The sequence below is a fragment of the Paramisgurnus dabryanus genome, chromosome 5, assembly GCF_030506205.2.
Source record: "Paramisgurnus dabryanus chromosome 5, PD_genome_1.1, whole genome shotgun sequence".
NCBI lineage: Eukaryota > Metazoa > Chordata > Actinopteri > Cypriniformes > Cobitidae > Paramisgurnus > Paramisgurnus dabryanus.
This window is the reverse complement of record NC_133341.1, coordinates 11,423,686-11,444,683: the sequence shown is the minus strand read 5'-3', so window position 1 is coordinate 11,444,683 and position 20,998 is coordinate 11,423,686. Positions and strand designations below refer to the sequence as shown.

General features: G+C 37.1%; 1 protein-coding gene across 2 annotated transcripts in view; it reads left to right on the top strand.

Annotated features, from left to right (window-relative positions):
• arid3c (AT rich interactive domain 3C (BRIGHT-like)) overlaps positions 1-12,035 on the top strand; it is a 79,457-nt gene extending 67,422 nt beyond the window's left edge. For both annotated transcript variants that reach the window (XM_065266885.2, XM_065266884.2), the window contains 4 exons: positions 1,281-1,525; positions 2,946-3,233; positions 6,953-7,042; positions 9,142-12,035. In XM_065266885.2, coding sequence (XP_065122957.2) covers positions 1,281-1,525; positions 2,946-3,233; positions 6,953-7,042; positions 9,142-9,314 — 796 coding nt within the window. In that variant the 3' untranslated portion in view covers positions 9,315-12,035. The remainder of the gene's footprint in view (positions 1-1,280; positions 1,526-2,945; positions 3,234-6,952; positions 7,043-9,141) is intronic.
• Positions 12,036-20,998: the final 8,963 nt, after the last annotated feature.

Below are 20,998 nucleotides of genomic sequence, written 5' to 3'. Positions count from 1 at the left end.
ATTTTCAAAAAAAAGTGGATTGTCCCTTTAACTATGATCTTAAAAATCATTTAATCTGAATGTATGGTTAAATGCTTGAACTTTTGTAGACAAAAATATAGATGTACCAAACTTGTACCAAACTAAGGTTGTTTTCACATATGTTGGTGCGCACCGTGGTGCGGCATCGGAGCGCACCAAAATACATTGTATCATTTTTCAGTTAGTGCGGTCCGTGTTCACATATATATATTTTTTACTTTACTCGAAATGCCGCACCGTACACCATGTGACAACGGTCAGCGCTGTCATTGGTCTCTGACAGCTCTTACCATCTCATGACCACCCCCATGTTTCCACGACAACCAGCCTGACAGGGAGAGCGCAGCTATCAAGATGTGGAGATAAACGATGCACGTCTTTGCGAAGCTTCTTTGCTTTAACGCGAAATTGCGTAGCTGTTCTATTAAAGCCTTTCTCACTGAGCCGTTTGCTAAAAAGCCGTAATGTCACTATTTGTGTCTGGAGGACAGCTATGCATTTATAAAATCATCAGCTCAAACCTAAAGGAGACAGCGAATCTCTATGCAACGGACCAGGATTGGCTTGTTTGTTGTTAACCCACAATATAACACCCGGCTCACGTCACAACGAAAGCCCAGTGGCTCAAACATGTGGAGAACTACCTGTATTTGGTTCGGCCCGAGGTCCAGCAGTGTTCACACCACAGGTGGGTTGCCCCAAAGTTCGGCAACAGCCGCTCCGAGACCACCTGTTTAGAGCGGTCTCGGAGCAGCAGTTTAGTGCGCACCCGAGTGCGGCTGTTGTGTTCACACTGACCCAAACGCACCGTACTCGGAGCGACACGTCATTTGGACCGACCTAAACAGTGTATATGTGAAAACACCCTAAATTATTATTGATAAATTTAATGACTAAATATTGAAGGTAAAGCGGCCAATAAGAGTCCAGATTAAATGCGAACTCCTTCGATATTTTTTTGATTCATCTTAAGGTGAAACTTCAAGAAGCTTCTTGATAAAATGAGTATGGTTTTGCAATTTTAGGCAAAGGGTAAATGCACTTCAGATGATAAAATATAAAAGAGGATGCTTTAAGTCACCAACATCATTCCTACAGAAACATTTGTGTAATGCCATAGTTTATTATTATTCTGTAATGTGGAAAAATATATAAATAAAGAACGAGTGAGTGTTCCAAAACTTTTGACCGGTAGTGTACATATATTTACTGTTTTCATTACCAGGCTGTATACATCAGTAAAACTTTTCTTTTCTCAGGTATATGAAGTACCTCTATCCTTATGAATGTGAAAAGCGGGGACTGAGCTCTCCCGGGGAGCTCCAAGCAGCTATCGACAGCAACCGACGGGAAGGGAGGAGACAGAGTTATGGGTCCACCCTCTTCAACTACTCCCCTGTGGGCACCCCTACATTGCTGCCTTCACCCAAACTCCAGATGCCCCACATCAGCATGCCCACTCCCAACGGTGGACACATGACTCAGGCCTCTGTTATCAAAAAAGGTATATGGATGTTTTTATTTGAACATACCTATATTATTTTAATACTAGTTAATATCAGTATACAGTACTCTCCCTTAACCAGACTTCAAACTGTATGTAGTGCAGTACCTATAATAAGCAGTTTATAGGTCTATCTCTCCAAAACACTTTGTGACAACATAGACATTCTTAAATCTGTTTTGTGACCAATGGCAAATGTTTGAGAATAGTAGTGTTGGCAATTCCATTTGGTGACCCAAAAATGACATGGTTCACCTTTAAGTTTAAAGACAGGTGGCTGCAAGACTGCATATTTATCTTACTGTACTCCAGTTTAGCCATAAAGGTTAAAATAGCTTAATTGTGTAACATACATTATTTAAATAAATAATGCTGTATAATTGAAGAAGCTTTTACTTCCCTTGCAAAATAATCTTTTGCCATCTCAATGAAGTAATACAGATTGAAGGGAGAAACAGCAATAAATAGACATAAAAGATTAAATTTGAGAAGCAAATTGTGAAATAGGACTATAAAGGACTATCAAATGTATTAAATGACATTCTTTATCTGGATTTATCGCAGACATAGAATTGCAACATAGACCCACCAAAGCAGAAGTCGTGTCTTTCACACAGTAACATTGCCACATCATACTTACTCATGTTCCACACTGTGGCCTGAATGCTGATCAGGAAACAGCTTGCAGGACTTCCTCCTGCCAGTTTCCGCATCACAGTAACAGGAGCAATGAAACACCAAGACACACATGATTCAGTAATGTGCCCATATGGAAAAAGACACGCAGCCTGTTAGGGATCAAAGACCCATAAATTCTGACAGTATTTATAGTGTTTACAATGCAGCTTTAAATAGACACTCAAAGCCGCATTGCGTGTTGCATGAGTGTTTCATACTCATGCTACCTCATGATGATGTTATTGCAAAATTTCTATCTGAGTCTTGTAGATAAAACTGGTTAAAAGTTTATTAATTCATTTACCACCAGCCTTTATTTTAAGTTGCCCGTCAGCATTTTTTGTGATTCTCACAAAAGTTTCACAAAATGCCTTCCAGGAAATGTATAATTTATAATATATCTAGTAGATAATAGCGGAATTACAGATTACTGTAAAAACTCGCCAGGAAAGCGTCATTGGCAGAATATGGCGGACACAGCATTTGAAAAAACAATTCTGAGATGTATACAAAAATGTTAACTAAAAAGAAGTAGAAATGACACATGTAACAATGTATGCCTAAAGGTTGCTAATGCATATCGACATGATGTTTTAAAACTAAAGCCAGCTGATACATGACAGTACCAAATTCACAAACTAGTACAAATATATAAATATCTAAATATATATATACACTAGATATAGATGAGCCCAAAGCACTGTATGCGCAGATCTCATGATATCATTATCTTTCCCCACAGAAGACTCTATGCTCTCCGGCTGCCTGACCAACAGGATGGGCATCCCTGTGTCTCTGGCTGGCCACCACGGTGCAGCCCAAGCCGCGGCAGCACAGGCCGCAGCCGCGGCGGCTGTGCAGGCGGCTGCGCTGGAGCAGCTAAGGGAGAAGCTGGAGTCTGGAGAGCCACCGGAAAAGAAGATGATGCTTATGGCAGAGGAGCAACAGAGAATAATGCAGCATGCGCTGCAGCAGAACATCTTCGCCATGGCAACCCAACTACCCATGAATATCAGACTGAACAATAGAGGTGAGCGGAGATCTTACTTACTTAACTACTCTGATATGGAAAGTGATATTGACTGAAAAATGATAAGCAGCAACAGTTTGATGACTAGTTCAAATTACTTATCTAAAAATGCAGGTTGAATGGGCATACATTAGATTTATTTGTAAGTGGGTTTTACAAACAATAGTGGCCCTAGTAAACAAGCCTAAAATGACAGTGGCAGGATGAAACGTCCTGTGTTTTAATGAGGTGTGGGGTTGGTGACGGGCCAAATGCGGATATGAGCTTGACAGGAAGTAGTATACTTTAGGAATCGTCTGTGAAATTGTGAAAGGAGAAATAACAAGAAATAGATATCAGTGTCTCATAAAAAAAGTGTCTATAAAAGCAGCAGTACTGTAAAGCAATAGCTCACTGGTATTGTCCAGTCAGCATGACAGGGTTCTTAATATTATGACATAGCAATTAAAAGGCACGTTTAACATTGAGCATGTACAGTATTTAAATATAAAGATACAGAGAAGCTTTATTATCATTTTAGCCATATACAGATTGTACACAGTGAAAATAAACAACGATCCTCCAGGACTATATATGATGTTACATAGGATAACAAAGGACACGGTGCTACATTAGACAACACATTTTACACACTTAACTTTAATTAAATTAGAATAATTAATTTAAGACCAAAATACAAACAGTAAATTAAATATGGCCTAAGAATAAGAACTAAAATGGGAACTAAACATTATACACTACTCTAATAAGTGCAGGTGTAATATAATAACAATGTATCTGCCAATGACGTGAGTTTGGGTCAGGACCACTTTTTTCCAACCAATGGCAGATGTGTTTAAAAGTCATAATTTGTGCAATTCCATTTAGTAATAATTTTGGTGTCACATAAATGACAAAATCCACCAATGAAACTCTGGAAAGATTGAACAGTAAAAAAGAAACATGTGACCTTTAAAGTGAGTCTGTACTACTGAGATGAGATACTGTAGTGTAGTATGCAAGTAATAATTGACGATGGGCCGTTCAAAATAACCCAAGGTGGTAATGCAGCATGAATCGAAGCGGGTGTGCATTATGTAAGGAATAATTGACGACGGGCCATTGAATTATAAGAAAATAATGCACACCCAAGGTGCAATGCGTTACACCGCGAGTGTGCATTATTTTCAAATAATTCAAAGGACCGGAGTCAATTATTCCTCTTATACCACGGTTACCATAAACATTGCTCTGGGGCCTCATTTATAAACGTTGCGTACGCACAAAAGAAGGCGTACGCCACTCTCTACGCAATAGTTGTTATTTATAAAAAGCAAACTTGACGGGAAAATGTGCTGTCCGTCACGCAAGCTCTGACCCAGGCGTACGCACAAAAACGGGTGAAATGAGAAATGGCGACACAGTCGGCAGATGGAAGAAACACGTGAAAGTGACAACAGTGCCTCTCATAAATAACATGAAGACTTCACAAAGCAAAAGTCTTACAATTAACAGCCTTACACGAACACCCGTTTGATCGATCAGCAGTGAAACAAAAAAATAAAGATATCGAAAATTACAACAGAAATTCAAATGAACACATATATATTTGCTAAAAGAAAAGTGAAATATGTTCTGCAATAATATTGGCATGTTGTGCAATTCATCCTCATAAAGAATATAGTTCACAGAACGAAATAATGTACAAAACTGATATTCTGGCGGAGCAGATATAGATGCAATTACATAGACAGATAGATAGATAATTAAGGAGATATATAGATAGATAGATAAATAAATAGATAGATGTATTAATTGTCCACTGGGGAAAGTTGTTTTCATAGTAAACCATATCTTCATAATCTACGGAATTATGGTATTCATGCATATGCCTTTACTGTGTTTTATTTTTGATAAAACAATGCATGGCGTATGTCTAAACCATTCAGAAAGCAACAAGAAATTACATTTGCGCTAAACAATGTCCCCTTTCCCCAACACGTGGCAGACACACTCTGGCGATGGAGTGCTAGACGTTTTTGTGCCTCGACTTTGATGTCCGACCATTTCTTTATTTCGGCCACGGTCCGAGGTTGTGAGGCTACAGCATTTACGGAGTCTGCCACCGTTTGCCACTCAAGTGCCTTTTTTGGCATTAGTAATGCCCACACTGTGCCCTCCAAACAACATTTTTCTCCTCTTTTCCACCTCGCCAACGATAACTTCTACTTCACATTGAGTGAAGTTACGTTTTTTTGATTTCCTCTCTGTGTTTGCCATGATTTCGCAATCAATGCATATTAAATTGTGGGCGTTTCACGGACTATTTATGGACAACTATGGGCGTGTCATGAAGCCGCTAAAGCTGCGCTACATTTAGAATTGATTGTGATTTATTAAGGGAAAAATGCGTAGGATGTGCGTGCGCACGGTTTTATAAATCCGATTATTTCTGTGCGTACGCTCGTCCTATGTTTTATCCGTACGCCACTTCTAACGCAAATCCTACGCAAAGTTTTATAAATGAGGCCCCAGGTGCCTATTTTTAAGACATTTGACAAGTTAGGTGTGCAGTTATCAGAAATGAATGCATACCCACGGAACATTTCTCAGCCAATCAGAATACAGCATTCAACAGACCCGTAGTATAATTTTTAAATAATTTAAAGGACCTGAGTCAATTATTCTGCTTATACCACGGCTACCACAGACATTGCTAAGACATTGCTCTGCTGGTTATTTTGAGACATTTATCGAAAAATAATGCATGCACGTGAAACATTTCTCAACCAATCAGAATAAAAAGCATTCAACAGCTCCGCAGTATAAGGCTAAAATAATGCATGCGAGGGTAGAAACAAACCTGTCGAATTAAAAATTCCTCTAACATTATTCTTCTATTTTTTTCTAACGAAACAATTACCCGTCGATTAATGAATACATAATAATAACATACACTGACACTAATAACAGTAACATCAGTTATATAGAGAATGACAGAGGCAGATATTCTCAGTCTCACCAAATATCTTTGTTAAATTAGGTGTAAACAGATGGTGAAACTATAGATGATGAAAAATGATTCATGTCAAGCTGTTTGTCTAATGTTAATGATTTCACTGCACCTTAATGACAGAGTGTGTGCTATATAATTGCAGGTTTTATCTAGTAATGAGTAATGTGTATTGCTGTGTCCTGCATGACTGTTATTCTTATACCACCCATAGAACAGGCGTTGCCTTTTTTTATATAAAGGGACAGTGTAGCATAATTCCCTAGCTCTATATAATTGTGCAATTTAAAGATTATATCAAATGTTATTTTCTGTAACCTCATGAAATGTGCCACTGTATCCACTGTAATAACAGAGTAATTGTTCTTGCTTTGAAAATGCTTTGCATTTTTGATTCTTCAAGGATGAATCTAATGTTTAGCCACTTGCTACTTTGTTTTTTAATGTTAACAGTGTTAAAGTTATTTGACGGCACAAATCGGCCATTGCACTGATGTTGTTTCTGACACAGTGCGCTGTCTAGAGAGAATACAAGCGGAAGGCACATGTTTTTGACAGTAGTCACATCTCTCCTTCTTTAAACTCTTTTAATAAACCCCTCCTTATCCTGTCACTCATGAGTTATCACCGATAGTTGGTGGCACGCTTCTCTTGCTTCTTGTGTTCCTTTTATAAATGCTCATATTGAGTTTTTCTCTCCCTCGCTCTCTGGCTCCTCTCTTGACAGATGATAGACAAGAGACTGCATTGAACCTGTCTACCAACGGCATTAGCAGCATCAACATGTCAATAGAAATAAATGGGGTTGTCTACACAGGTAAATAGAGCGCCGTTTGCTGATGTAATTGCAGGCAGGAAATTCAATAAGTTATAGCAGCACCCCCTCGCTTAGTCCTCCACACAATTTGATGTCTTTGCTATAAAATCCATCGTAATGAAGTGGCAAGTCCAATAGAGTTAAAAAAGTTAAATATCTTAAAATTGGGCCCGGGCGCTGAGAGGTCGATGCGGCTTATTGTCTTTCGTGCCCGAGAGAAAGGCCCTCCGCCTTAGCTGGATACAGTGCTTGTGCCTGATGCGCGAGAAAAGGTAATTACTAGAAGATGGCTCATAAGCTTGCAGGGAATGTTTCAATGGAGGAGATCAAGTTGAAGTGGCATCTGTTTTCACTGAAGGGTTGTTTCCAGTAAAAACGTACAGCCCCAGAACACAGAGACTCGGAGTCTTTTCCATTAATCACGCTTTGAAATAATTCAAGAAAAATTGCGTGGTAAAAATGGGCCACTGCTTAAAGGGGCACTCCACATTTTCCAGCTCCCCTAGAGTTAAATATTTGATTTTGTTACCGTTTTGGAATCCAGTCTGGCGGTACCATTTTTAGCATAGCTTAGCATAATCCATTGAATCTGATTAGACCATTAGCATTGCACAAAAAAATAACCAAAGAGTTTCGATATTTTTCCTGTTTAAAACTTGACTCTTCTATCGTTACATCGTGTACTAAGACCGACAGAAAATTCAAAGTTGTGATTTTTTTTTAGGCCGATATGGCTAGGAACTATACTCTCATTGACACAGTTCCTGGAAAAAGTCCCCTTGGTAACTTTCAATAACAGGGGACTATTTTCGGGGCACTGCGTAATATCATTATGCCAGAATGAGAGTATAAATCAGAGCCATATCTGCCTCGAAAATCGCAACTTTTAATTTTCTGTCGGTCTTAGTACACAATATAACTACAGAAGAGTCACGTTTTAATGGGAAAAATCTGGAAACTCTGGTTATTTTTTAGCGTGATGCTAATGGTCTAATCAGATTCAATGGATTATGCTAAGCTATGCTAAGAGTGGTACCGCAGCTGAAAGCATTCCAAAACTGTAAAAATCAAATATTTAATTTTAGGGGAGCTGGAAAATTAGAATTTTTGGTTACACTTTATTTTGATTGTCCACTTTAGACATTCTACTAACTATAAATAACTTTGCAACTACATGTCAACTAAGTTTCAATAATTTGCAACTATACGTCAACTAACTGTCATTAGAGTATTAGTAGACTGTAAGGGTTGGGGTTAGGGAAGAGGTTTGGGTTAGTGGAATAAGTTGACATGCACCTGCAAAGATACTTATAGTCAGTTGAAAGTCTGTTGAGATATCATCACAATAAAGTGTATGTAGATATTAAGCAGACAGTCTACTAATTCTCTAAAGATTGGTAGTTGATAAGTAGTTGAAAAGTTACTTATAATTAGTAAAATGTCTAAAGTGGACTATCGAAATAAAGTGTTACCGAATTTTTTTTAAGTGAAGTGTCCCTTTAACCCCATTTGCTAAATGCATGATTCATTTTTGCATTCGAAAACAGCAGTGCAACAGAACACAACATGTTTTTAATGTTACATGGGCGATGTTGAAGACATTCATCGACACATTTATGCTTACCAGTTTAGTCAAAAAGTGGTTTCAAAGTATAACAAACGAATAAATTGCTAATAGAATTATAAGAAAAATAAACAAATGATTGACTTTAAAAGCCACTTTTTTTATGATGATGTACAGTAGTAATTTGCTTGCTTCCTACTAAATAAATCAATCAGAATATCATGTAATTAGTTTTATTAAAATTAATGATTGAAAGGGGAATCAATTGACAGCACAAGACTTATCAAATTATTCATTTAAATCAATATATCGGAAACAAGTATGGATTTAACATCTCCAGCATTGTGCACATGAGAAATTGCCACTAAAACATAGTAACTGTTTGGCGAGGGGGTAATGCAGTTTTTGTGTGTGTGTGTGTGTTTGTGTAGTGGAAACATATGATATTAAAGCCTTTTAACAGCATATTACTGCTATTTCATAACAATATCAAATATTGAAATGCTTTACTCTAACCAAATTTCCTCTGCTCCAGGGGTCTTGTTTGCCCGTAAACCAACCATTGGTTTCATACCAGGCAGCCAGCGAGTCCATCACCAAAACAGCTCTCAGGGAAAGAGCAGTAGCCCGGGGCTCAGCACCCAGATGCAACCGTCCTCCTCTTCCTCCTCCAGCACCTCCTCACACGGACCAGCCACCCCTCCTTGAGTCTTCTCTCTGCCCACAGCTTCTCTCTCAACTTTCCCCCATCGACAGATAAGGCAGGGGCTAGGGCATCCTGTTGGACCAGTTTTCCCTCTTGTCTTCTTCAGTACTGTTTTTCTAACCCTGCAATCAAGATACGAGCGTCTATCACCAAAAAACCCCTTCCTGTTTAAACACCAAAACGTCAAGACATTATGGGTATGATAGCCGCACATTTGAAGTGTGTTACATTTAAATATGCAGCAAATTTTGTTCTTCTGAGGACGTGTTGTGAGCGACTAAATGTACTGTGTGACAATGTCAGGAACGCAAGGAACATTGTGACGCGTCAGAGGAATGAGCGCTGACCTGCTTAATACACGCATCCATGTTAGATTCTTCACTTTCCTACACAGATCCCGAGTCAATCTTGCTCACCTTGTATCATAAATCCAACAGCAAGAGCTACTGTCAGCTATAACCAAAGAGAATTTGATTACTTACAAAGATGCTTTTTAGCATGCCATTGCAAAATATCGGAAATACGCAGTGGAGATCCAAATTAAGTGTCAAGTTTAAAAAACTTGAAGAAAGCACATGCCATTTATTTTTTGAGGCATCAAATATAGTCAGGGAGAAATGATTTACTGTTTGCATTTCTTTTCGTAAAGGAAAACGTCACGAGTGATATTTTTCTGCTGTAATAGGTCAAAGAAATAATCTACAGGATATTCTTTAATAGACTGGGAGAATCATACAATTTAGGCAATTTGAGTAAAGTGGTGAGAACAACAGATACCATCATTTCTACTCTCGCGTGTCTGGTTTTGGCCCGAGGCCACAGCCAAATATATTCCATTGATTACCGAGTTAGTTGGGGAACACTTGTCGAGAATGTTTAAAGATTTTCCACCAACTCCGCTCATCATTTATAGCAAAGATTTTTAAGAGTTCATTAAATGGTTTTGCAGACAGCAGTACGGGTTTTAGAAGTCAGTGGGGGTGAAATGTGATTGTGATACGTGAAAGTGTGATGATAAGCTGCAAGTTGATCATGGGAAAAAAGTGGTGGAGTACTTCAGTGTACTCCAACCGGAAAAGAGGATCCCGAGAGAAGATTACGCGCTGTAAACCGACAGTTGTGAATAGAATCCAACAAGTTTTCAACAATGCACTTGCATTTGAGAGCTGATCTCTTATTCCATTCTCCATTTTGCTCACGTTCTTGTTGCCGATTTCCTTTTCTTCTCCTTTTCAGTTGGCGAGGAAACTGGGAATGTTATTATCGTGTCATTTTTAAGAAATCTGTAGACAATTTCAAGTTGTATTTATTATTGCTTTCATTCTCAACCTGTCACGTTGAATCTTGGGTTTTCAGTGACACCGCTTTTATTTAAAAATAAATAAATAATGAAAAAGTCACATTACAGGTCGATACCTCACAAATCCTGTAAACCTATAAATGGATACAAGATATACCTCATTTATTTCATTTCTATCATTTTTTATTGTGAAGCCACTTGAAATTTGATCACTGGATTTTTTTCTACTTTGTATTGTTTTACCAAAGAAGGGAATATATGATGAACACACATCTACCTCATTTGTTATAGACTGTGCCAACAACACGATCACAGCAGCCAGTTTTTTGATAATAGTCTTTTTGTGCTCCAAATTCGTTTTTGTTTGCATGATGTCTGCTGCAAAACCAGAGGCTGGACCACACAGGGCTTTACGCGCCATTTGCATTGCTTGTTCGTGTCTGTCTGCGGCGTTTTGTTATGCTTGGTGTAAAGGTAATACCAGAAGGATTCTATTTTATGTATACAACTGCTCAAAATGATTTATTACTGAGGTTTTGTAAATGAGATGGTGAATCAGATCTGAAATACACCTAATATATCTTCTGAAATGTATCGAAGTAAAGCTGCAGCTATTGGCGTTTTTAGTTAATTAAGTGTTTCGGCTAACATCACGGTCTGCAGCTTTTGGATGTTTCATTGATGCTAGTGTTTGTTTCACTCATCATTTCTATTCACGACATTATGTGGTTTTCAGAAAATATATATTTCAAAAGTTAAAAAGTCTTCTTTTATACTTTCTCTTAAATGCGATGTGAATGTGGAAACGTGCTCTTTTTTTAATACCAAAGATCTGGGTTGGCAATTTTTGGGGGTTAATAATTATACACCCTGATGTTGTCATCGTGTCAACCCGAACTTTTAATCTAAATCAGCAGAGAAATGTTTTATTCAATCTCTGCTGTGGCAGAACTCGATAATAAGCACTTGGATTAAAATGATTTCAAAGAAAAGGCCAAGCTGTATATTCAATTTGTCTCTGTCCAAAAATAAAGGAAATCTAAGAGAATGTAATATCAGTAGTTGCAGCACAACTCAATGATTAAAAAAACAAGCAAACCTGAGCATCATTTTGTTGTATAGGTGCAAGAATGAATAGAAATATATAGTCTATATTTATGTGGAATTACAGAGGGCACAATCAATGCACAATTGTCTGATTCCTGTTGTTCGATGTAATTTACCTCTCGATCTGCATATGAAGAGACTTTGCTCTTTTCGCAGCCATGGCACAGTTTTTTTTTCACGTGGCTGTCTGTTCTCTTCAGCTCATGTTACTAGACTGCAGAGCAAATCTTGGACAAACTGTCGTGTCCTTATTGACTGTAAAACAAAACCTTGAATCTGAATGATTCCATAACCAAAGCTTCTACAAAAACTCATTCTCACGAGCTTACTGTCAAAGTAAAGAACGATGTTGGAAAACTTGTTCATAGAGACTATCATTTTGATAAACGTTAAGAAAAAGAATATTCACTCATGTGCTTAAAAAATTGACATGTTGTTTACTTTGTTTAGCTATGTCAACGATGCTATGCTGGTAGATTTTAGATTCTATTATTCGCTGTGTATAATGCTTCTTTTCCTTTTATTCACTTTTTTGGATGAATCCAGTGCATTATGGGAAGGCTGGATTGTGGTGCTCAGGGGTTAAAAAAAAAGGAAAAAAACAGGTGAAAGATTTTTTGTTTGTTCTGTTGTTTTGCCATTGACTTGTAGCATAATTAGAAATAAAGTACTGCTTTCCACTTCAATGAGCTGTTGGGTCTTTTTTTAGTTTTGAATAATATTGCTTTTTTAATGTATGGAATGATGACAAATATAGTAAAAAAATATTAGGAGTAACTGAATGTTAAAACATCATTCAAGAAAAACTGATTTACTCCAATTGAAGAGCTCTGATGCAAAAGATCTATCAAAAATGAGATAATGATATTGACCGAATGCTCTCGGCAAGTACACTGTAAAAGTGTACACTGTAAAAAGTGTTTCTGTGCCTTAGTAGATTTAACAAAGATAAAATGAGTAAACTGTATTTAAAAAAAATTATTCGTGTTTTTTCATCAAAATTTGAGTTAAAATAACATAAAAAGATGAATAATTTGAGTAATTCTAAATGAACACTTTATTGAGTAAATTCAGCTTCATTTTATCATGTATAATCCACTTAAATTTGTAAGAAGGAAATTAACTTAATCATTTTGTGTTGAAACTACATGAATGATTTTATTAAACATAACTAACTAGGCAGTAGACTCGTAGTTCCCAGCATGCTTTGCATGGGACTGCCTTTGGACAGTGACATTTCAATTTAAACACTATTTTAAGTGTTTTTAACTAAAAAGAAAGATTTTTTAGTGTTTAATGTTCATTTATCTTCGAGATTTAGAAGAGTTTCTGATTCATCTTTGAGTTTTGTAGTTACCATTGTTCAGAAGTGCTTGTGCATAGACTGCATACTGAAGTATGTCGTGCTTTACAGCTGCCCAAAACCAAACTGATGGGCGCGTTGATTAAATAAACAATTAGTGGCCTCATCTCACAGAAAGATTAAGTCTTCATCAATGTTTATGAAAACAAACCATAAAAAAGTTACCTGTACCAAGAAAAGTAAATGAAACTAAATAGAGTAATACTAGAACTATTAGTTAACTCAACTTAATTTTGTGTGTTTGTATTAAGTAATATTACAGTGTTTATTATACTTTAAAAAGGCTGCAAGTTGACTCAACTTAAAACATCCAATGCAGCCACTTGCCTCAATTTTTATAAGTTAGATTTAGGTATTACTTTTTAACAGTGTAAGTTGGATTTACTTAAATTAATTTAGTCGGTAAGACTTTTAAAAAATTGTTAACTTTTTCACTCAACGAAAAAAAACGTTTAAGTTAATTAAATTGAAAACACCCAAAAAATGAATTTTTTTCAACTTAGTTTTCCCTTAAACTGAGAATATTGAAGTTGATTTTTTTAAGTGCTATGAATTGATGTAATTTTTTAAGTTGATCCAATTTTCATGTTTTACAACATTTATCCAATATTTTCCAATAAATCCACTTAATCCCAGCCTCTGGCAATTTAAGAAATACTGCTTTGTTGGCAGAATCCGTTAAATGTCATCAAAGTACTCGGTTGTAGGGTGCAAGAGTTTTTACTCAGTTAACCAGAAGATTTGCTGAATATATTAGGAGGTTGACAGATTTTTTTTACCTTTATCCAGAAATGACTTTATTCAGAAAGTGAAGAGTGATGAGATTTTTTTAGAAGTAAAGATCTTTGCCTGTACTTAGAGGGTTTTGCAGCAAAGACAGTCAAAATACAAATTAAATGACTTATAAGTGACATTTGTTAGAATAAGGCATTTCATTACTTCTTGATTCAATCCCAACTTCTCTAATGACACTGTTAAAAATAAAGGTTCCTAAAAGGTTTTAGCAGAAGTTCAGTTCTTTTTCGTGCCTTAAGCACTAATGTCTTTTTCGTGTCACTCCCACAAATTTCTATAAATGAAGAGTTTCGTTGTAAAACGAGAATTAATATCAATTCAACTGCAGTTGGTTTGGTTTGTTCATAACTTAAAAAAAAGTAGCACCATAAAACAAAAAATAACATGATAACATAATAATAAACATGTTTTGACAAAAATGTTAAAAACGGATTTATCTCGTTTTGCAACGAAACTCTTCAAATAGTTTTTCGTGTCAGTGGCACGACTTTCTTTTTTCGTTTCATTTTATTAGTTGTTTTCTCATTGTTTTTTCCCTATTTTCTTACCATTGTTTTTTGGGGTTGGGGTTTGAATCACTTCCTAACCCAAACCCCAACTCTAACCCCAACTCCAGGTGAGAATAGTTTTAAAAGCGGAAGAAAAACATGTAGAAACCAATAAATACAAGTACATCCTAACCCAAACCCCAAATCTAACCCCAACCCTTAGCGACAAGGATTTAAAAATAGGAAAAAATTGAGAAAACAATACATGATAAAATGACACATGGAGACGAAAAACTATTTTATAAATTTGTGCTGAATGACACGAAAAAAGACATTCGTGCTCAAGGCACAAAAAAGCTGAACTTCGTGCCATGGACACGAATAAATTAATCAAATTTGTGACTATAACACAAATTTCCGTGAGATCATGTTGGTTTTTAGTCAGGCTGGGTTCCATGAAGAACACAAGGTTTTTGTATTAGAATATGGCTCTACTATTTAATGAGAAAGAAACTTTCACTGAAAGTTTCTTTAGAGAACCAAAACAATGGTTGTGTGGCATCATTGCAAAGAACCGTTTAGAAACTCTATGTTTGCGCGTCTTATGAGTTTTGTCACATTTTATTGCTCTTAGAGCATCAAATCTGCAAATCTATTTGTTTCCACCAAGACATTAACATGAATGCAACCAAATCGACTCTCTTAAATCTGTTTAGTGACAAAGGATTTAGTTAGCTGTCTACTTAAAAACAAACTGAGCGACACAAATTTATTAAACAAGTCGCAAACAGTGCAAGATGGCCAATCTCATTGTGCTGATATTAAAGCATGAGACAAAGTGGAAACAGCAGATGGTCTAGAATATAAACACAGGTACTCAGCGTTATAAAGAGAATATCTTTAATTAATTTCCACAATAACCACAAGGGAAAAGTAAAAGACATAGAGAATAAAGTTGGTCCGGACAAAGGTCAAAATCCCGCACTGCAAACGCAAGCAATTAAACTAATGATGCCAGGGGTGTGTGCAGCATTAAGCAGTTAAAATGGAGTAAAGATTGGTTCATTAAGACCCAGGAACCTGATGTAATTAGGAGTAGGGCCAAGATTAGTGTCTGTCAATGGCTCGGCCTAGGATTTGCAGGTAATAGAGTTATCATTGAGACTCAAGCAGTGTTACATTACACTTCGGAATAAACAAAAACAAATTAGCAGCATCGTCCAATAATGGGTTATCTTGTCAGGGCCTGACAGAAATCTATGCCCTATAACACAGTGTTAATTTTATGCATCACTGACAAGCACCTTCACAATCAATAGAGGTACTATAAAGTCAGGGAGCCCATCAATCCAGGTTGAGGACAGGTAGACGAAGAGTTTTTGTTGTTTTTGCAAGTTGTTTCTTGCATTTGCACCAGAACCATTGTTTGTTTAATCAAATCCTTCTAGGTAAAACTTCACTTTAATATTGACCAATAATGGCCATTTCCCACAGTACGCGACAAGCGGGGAAATCGCTGCGTGGCTACAGCTTTTCTCGTGTACAGTGGCGTGATTACCATTCTGGGGGCCCTAAGCAAAGTCCAAGAACCGGGGCTCCCCATGCACCAGCATTGCCCAAGGTTTTTCATTTGAATTGCATAACAATAATATTCAGTATATAGAATTAAGTGAGAAACTAAATGAGGAAGCATTAGATTATGATTTAGGCTGATCTAACAAACTGAACTAACAAACACCAGCAAACAACATTGTAAGTTGGTTATTGCTTGAATTTATGGATGGGAATCACAAACTCTAATGTTCATATTGCAAAAACAAACTTACTGTGAGATACAACAAGCATATAGATTAGACATACACAAAAGTTGAGATTTTAATGACAATGATGAGATACAGAATAGGATTTATGTATTTTCGTCGTGATTTAAACCCCTGCGTGGTGTCTTTATAATGTTTATACCTGTACGAGTGTGGAACAAAAGATGCGTGTCATCAAACCAAACCACCGATCACAGGTGTGAAGCCCAAAGTCTTTAAAGTAAACTTGACCATCGAGTGAATGTTGTGCAGTTTTGAGAGCACAGAGAGAGTCGAGCGAGCGCGCATTCCAGCACTTGTGGCTGCATTTGTGTGCGCTTTCCCGTAGAGTTTCGCTCATGAAGTAGCCTACAGCATGGGTCTTCAACCGGGGGTCCGCGGCCCCCAGGGAGTCCGTGACGGAACTGCAGGGGGTAAGCCAAATGATGTTTAATGACAAGCTATTTAATGCTTAAAACGTAATATATATGTCCAAAACGTTACATGTCCCCTTTAAGTTGTGCACGTGCGTGGCCGCATAGGTTTGAAGGCGCGCGTTCAGTTTAGCCAGCAGACCAAAATAAAATATCTAAAGATTATAAATGTCCACAGGAAGCAGCAGTAGCGACAGAAAAGTCATCATAAAACAGGTAAATCTTATGTGTGTCTTTCTTTCAGAATGTCATTTTAGAATCAGTGCGACATGTTGTCTCATCTATATTTCTGAACTTGGACGGCTGTTTCACGCGGTTCAGATTTAAAGCGCTAATTCAACAGGCAAATGACACCACACCGCGTCTGCATTTTAAACTGTGACAAAACTATCGCTCGCATTTAAAAATTAATGAAACGCGCGCCGTGATGGTGCTTTGTGCAAGATTCATAGTCAGGTTGAAATCCGCCTCTCAAAAGGTTTCCCCAAAGAGATGCGCTCGGACTCGTTGCATGTTGTTTTCCTGAGTCTGATATGAAGCTATACAGAAAATAAACCTGCGTTACTTAAACTCGTGACAATGATGATAGGCGAGAAAGGCAACAGAGCTCAAAATTATAAAGTAGCACAACCTCTATCCCCACCAGTCTTTGTGCCATTCACCAGAGGCGATTCTAGGGTTAGAGCTTTAGGGGTGCTGAGCACCCAATGAGCTCCGCTGCCACCACCCACTCTTTTTTCCTACAGAAACCAATAATATGTCTATTGTAAAAAAACTCTCATTTTAACATTGGTTCAACTAACTCCAAAATCCAGATTTTTTTGGAGACCTTTCAGGCATGAAAACGGGTCAGGCGTGAAAAAGATGAGAAGAAAATTACCCCTCTAGGGTCTGGGAGCATGCTCCCCCTTAGAACTTTTTTTAAAATTACATATTTTAAAGCATCAATCTGATGAGTTTTGAGATGCATTTTTTTGCCAACCTTTTTATTTCTAATTAATGGTGAGCTAGCACTTTTTTGCCATTAATGCCATATTAAAGTATCAGGACAAAAGTTGGGCTACAGCAGCAGTGTGGGTATGGTTTTATGTGGATACAGTGTGTCGTTTTAAGCCTTTGTCAAAATGATAAATCTCCTAATTTATAACTTTTATGCCTACAACATATGGAAGGTTTATTAATAATTTGTTAATTTGCAGCTTTTCTTTAAACAGTCCTTTAATTGAACCATTACCTTTACAATATGTCTAAAACAAAACACTCGTGACTCCTGCACTAAGGGTTAAAAACGTTATCCCCTTCATATTAATCTAAATGAACTAAAAAAATATTGTCTAGTTTGATAGTCAGACAGTTAGTGATTTCACACATAACTTACCGGTACTGGTGGTATACAGTGATATGTAGTTTGTTTTCACTCTGTTCCAAACGCCATGTTTTCATGACGACTGACCAGAAAAGACGCACGTGACGTCATGTTTACATGACTCCCGATTGTTAAAATAAGTCTCAAATTAACGATAAACCATACAATAAACTTTAACAACGGAGACACACGTATGCAACTACCCACTGAGACGCACAAAACTGCATGCGTCTTGCGGAAGAACATTGTAACCGGCACTACTTCTCTCCGTTTAAGTCTATGGACGAGTCACCCAGGTACTGTACTACTCCGCAGCGCGCGGGTACCCGCCGGACTAAAATAATCCGAAAATAAACACTTATTATACGTGTACCATGGTGATTCAATATAAGACAAAAACACGGCTTGAAAGATTAATTCGTGATGTACTCGCTCATTATAAACATAACGTAAACATTTTGTAAGATTCATGCAAGCAAATTGCATCACAACACTTTTAACTGATTCTCACTCTGCGTGTGTTTCGCGCTCGGGCTAAGCGATGCAGGTACATAGAAGTAAAAGAAAAGGATGACACCATTTGCTAAGCGGGGAGGTTTTCATTTTCTACCTTAACATATACATTTTAAACCACAAACTACGGAGTATGTTTTGGACATTATTTAACCTTGTCAAAGACAAACGAACATTTTAGAATAAATAAATTTCTTGCTCCAAGTTTTAGGGGTGCTGAGCTCCTTTTTAGGGGTGCTGAAGCACCCCTAAAAAGGGGCTAGCCTCGCCCATGCCATTCACCATGATCAGTCTTCTTTATAAACTGAAAGCCCTTGTCCAATTCACAGTAAAATGAAAATATATTACACTGCAAATATCTTAAAATAATATTATTATATTATTATTATATTAATAAAAACTAAATCTACTTTAACAAAACAATTATGCATTTTAATATAGTATGGCTGTGTGACAATATGGTTTGTTTCTATTTATAAAACAGTTCCAGTCCTTGATTCTGATTGGTCATCAGTTGTACTTTACTCCACTTTGCGTTGTGCCTTATACGAAAAGGCAGCCTCTCGTACCTTACTGCTTACTTAAATATCTTTGTTTTACACATTTAGTATTAGGGGGTCCCTGCTCCATGCCTTTCTCATCTAAGGGGTCCCTGACCCAAAAAACGTAGAAGACCCCTGGCCTACAGTATATGTGCCCACGCGAGGATGCACGCAAATATTATTTTGTGTGCATACTCGCAAATCTCTCACTCGCGCGTGCTTTATCCGTACCTTAGATTTGGGTCTGAATAAACGTAGGATACTTTCGCACACCTTGTGACCAGTAGGGGCCCCACGCAATTGCATGGTTTGTGTGGTGGGTAAACACGCCACTGCTCGTGTAGTGGAAGGGTTTTGTGCAGCATTTAGTGCCAATCTAATTTTTTTAATGGCGCCATGAAGAGCCGTCTCCGCAAAAGGAATAGGATTTTGGGTGCATGAGCAAGGCATGTGGACCAACTCCTTTTCACTTCTGTAACCGCCTCCATTTTGCCGCTTTCCGCGCATCTCCTATTGAAAAAGAACTAAACACTCGCTTACTATGTGAACGCCCACAAGAGGTTTCATAAAACTCAAAAATTACATCATCAATTTAAATGAAAAAAAAATGACACTTGTAAAGTAATACTTTCTATTTTCTTTAAAAGCATAAGAAGCACATTTACTTTCAACAGATCTGTTAATGTGTTACCTGTGGTTCTGGTGATCCCTGAAGGACTAAGTAGTTTGTGAATTTATCTGGCTGGTATGAAAAAAGTTGACCTAAATAAATTTTAACATTTAAAACAAATAAATAGTCTTTACCAGGTCCTTTATTGGCATAATTATCAACTTACAGCAATGAATTAATTGATAACTGTGATCAGTCTGTGTTTTTATATAGACCAGTATTACTGTCAGGCATTAAAAATGGTCTTGTGTCGAAAGGGTTAGATTACCCGGCCTGGGTCATCTGAGAACATCTAATCCAATTGCATATTACAAGTACTGTACCTGTAGTCTAATTTAATTTTAAGCCTTATGTGCTGTCAATACCAATGAGCGACCCTTAGCATATAGGCCTACCTGTGATGAAATATGTCCGGAAAAATTATTATCTGACTTTAAACCTTTTTTAAACTGTCTTTTAAAGTTCAGAAGGAATAAAAGCATAACAACAGAGAAGCTATTAAATGTGTTGTCTGTGGCCTGGTCTTGATATTTTGGCATTATTATTTGTAAGAATGCTGCACACGTTATGTGCAGTACATGTGTGCATTTCAGAGGGAACCATTGAGTAAACGTAAGCAGTTTTAAGGGTATCATATATCAAAAATATAAATGAATTAAATAGCTTTAAGCTTACATCTGACACTCCAGTCAATGTTGGTGTAAAGTAAATGTCTGTTTTGCATTTGAAAGATTTGTTTCCTAAGTTCCATGAAGGTATGTAAAGACTTGATGTCTAGTGTATTCAAATTTGATGGACTGATACAACTGGGAGTGTCTTTTGGCAAGTGGAGCATGAAGGATCAAGGTTGTTGTGATTGCTCCCTCTCATTCAACTGTATATGTTTATGTGCGTGGGGTCATGTTCCTCAATTAAATGGCCTCAATAAATAAACAGCCAGGAGCAGATATCAGTAATAGTCACAACAGACCATAACTCATTGGGGAACCGTTTTGCACAAAAAAAATTTGTACCTTAAAGACAAAATTTTACATAAAATTAAATAAATAAATAAATAAAATATTAAGGCCATGGCTCTTGATGATCCAGGATCAAATGTCTTATTTTCTGTGTATGCCTCAGGTGTGTGGTAAGATGAAGTCAGCAATGAAATTTATTGGGCTACCAAAAGCTTCAAAGGGAGTGTAGCCTACTATTTATAATGTGCAAAACATTAAATACTTCAAAGTTCATATTTTTATAATCTATTGGTTAAACTCATAATTGAGTAAATCCAGTCTATTATATGTATCTGATTAAAAGGAATGTA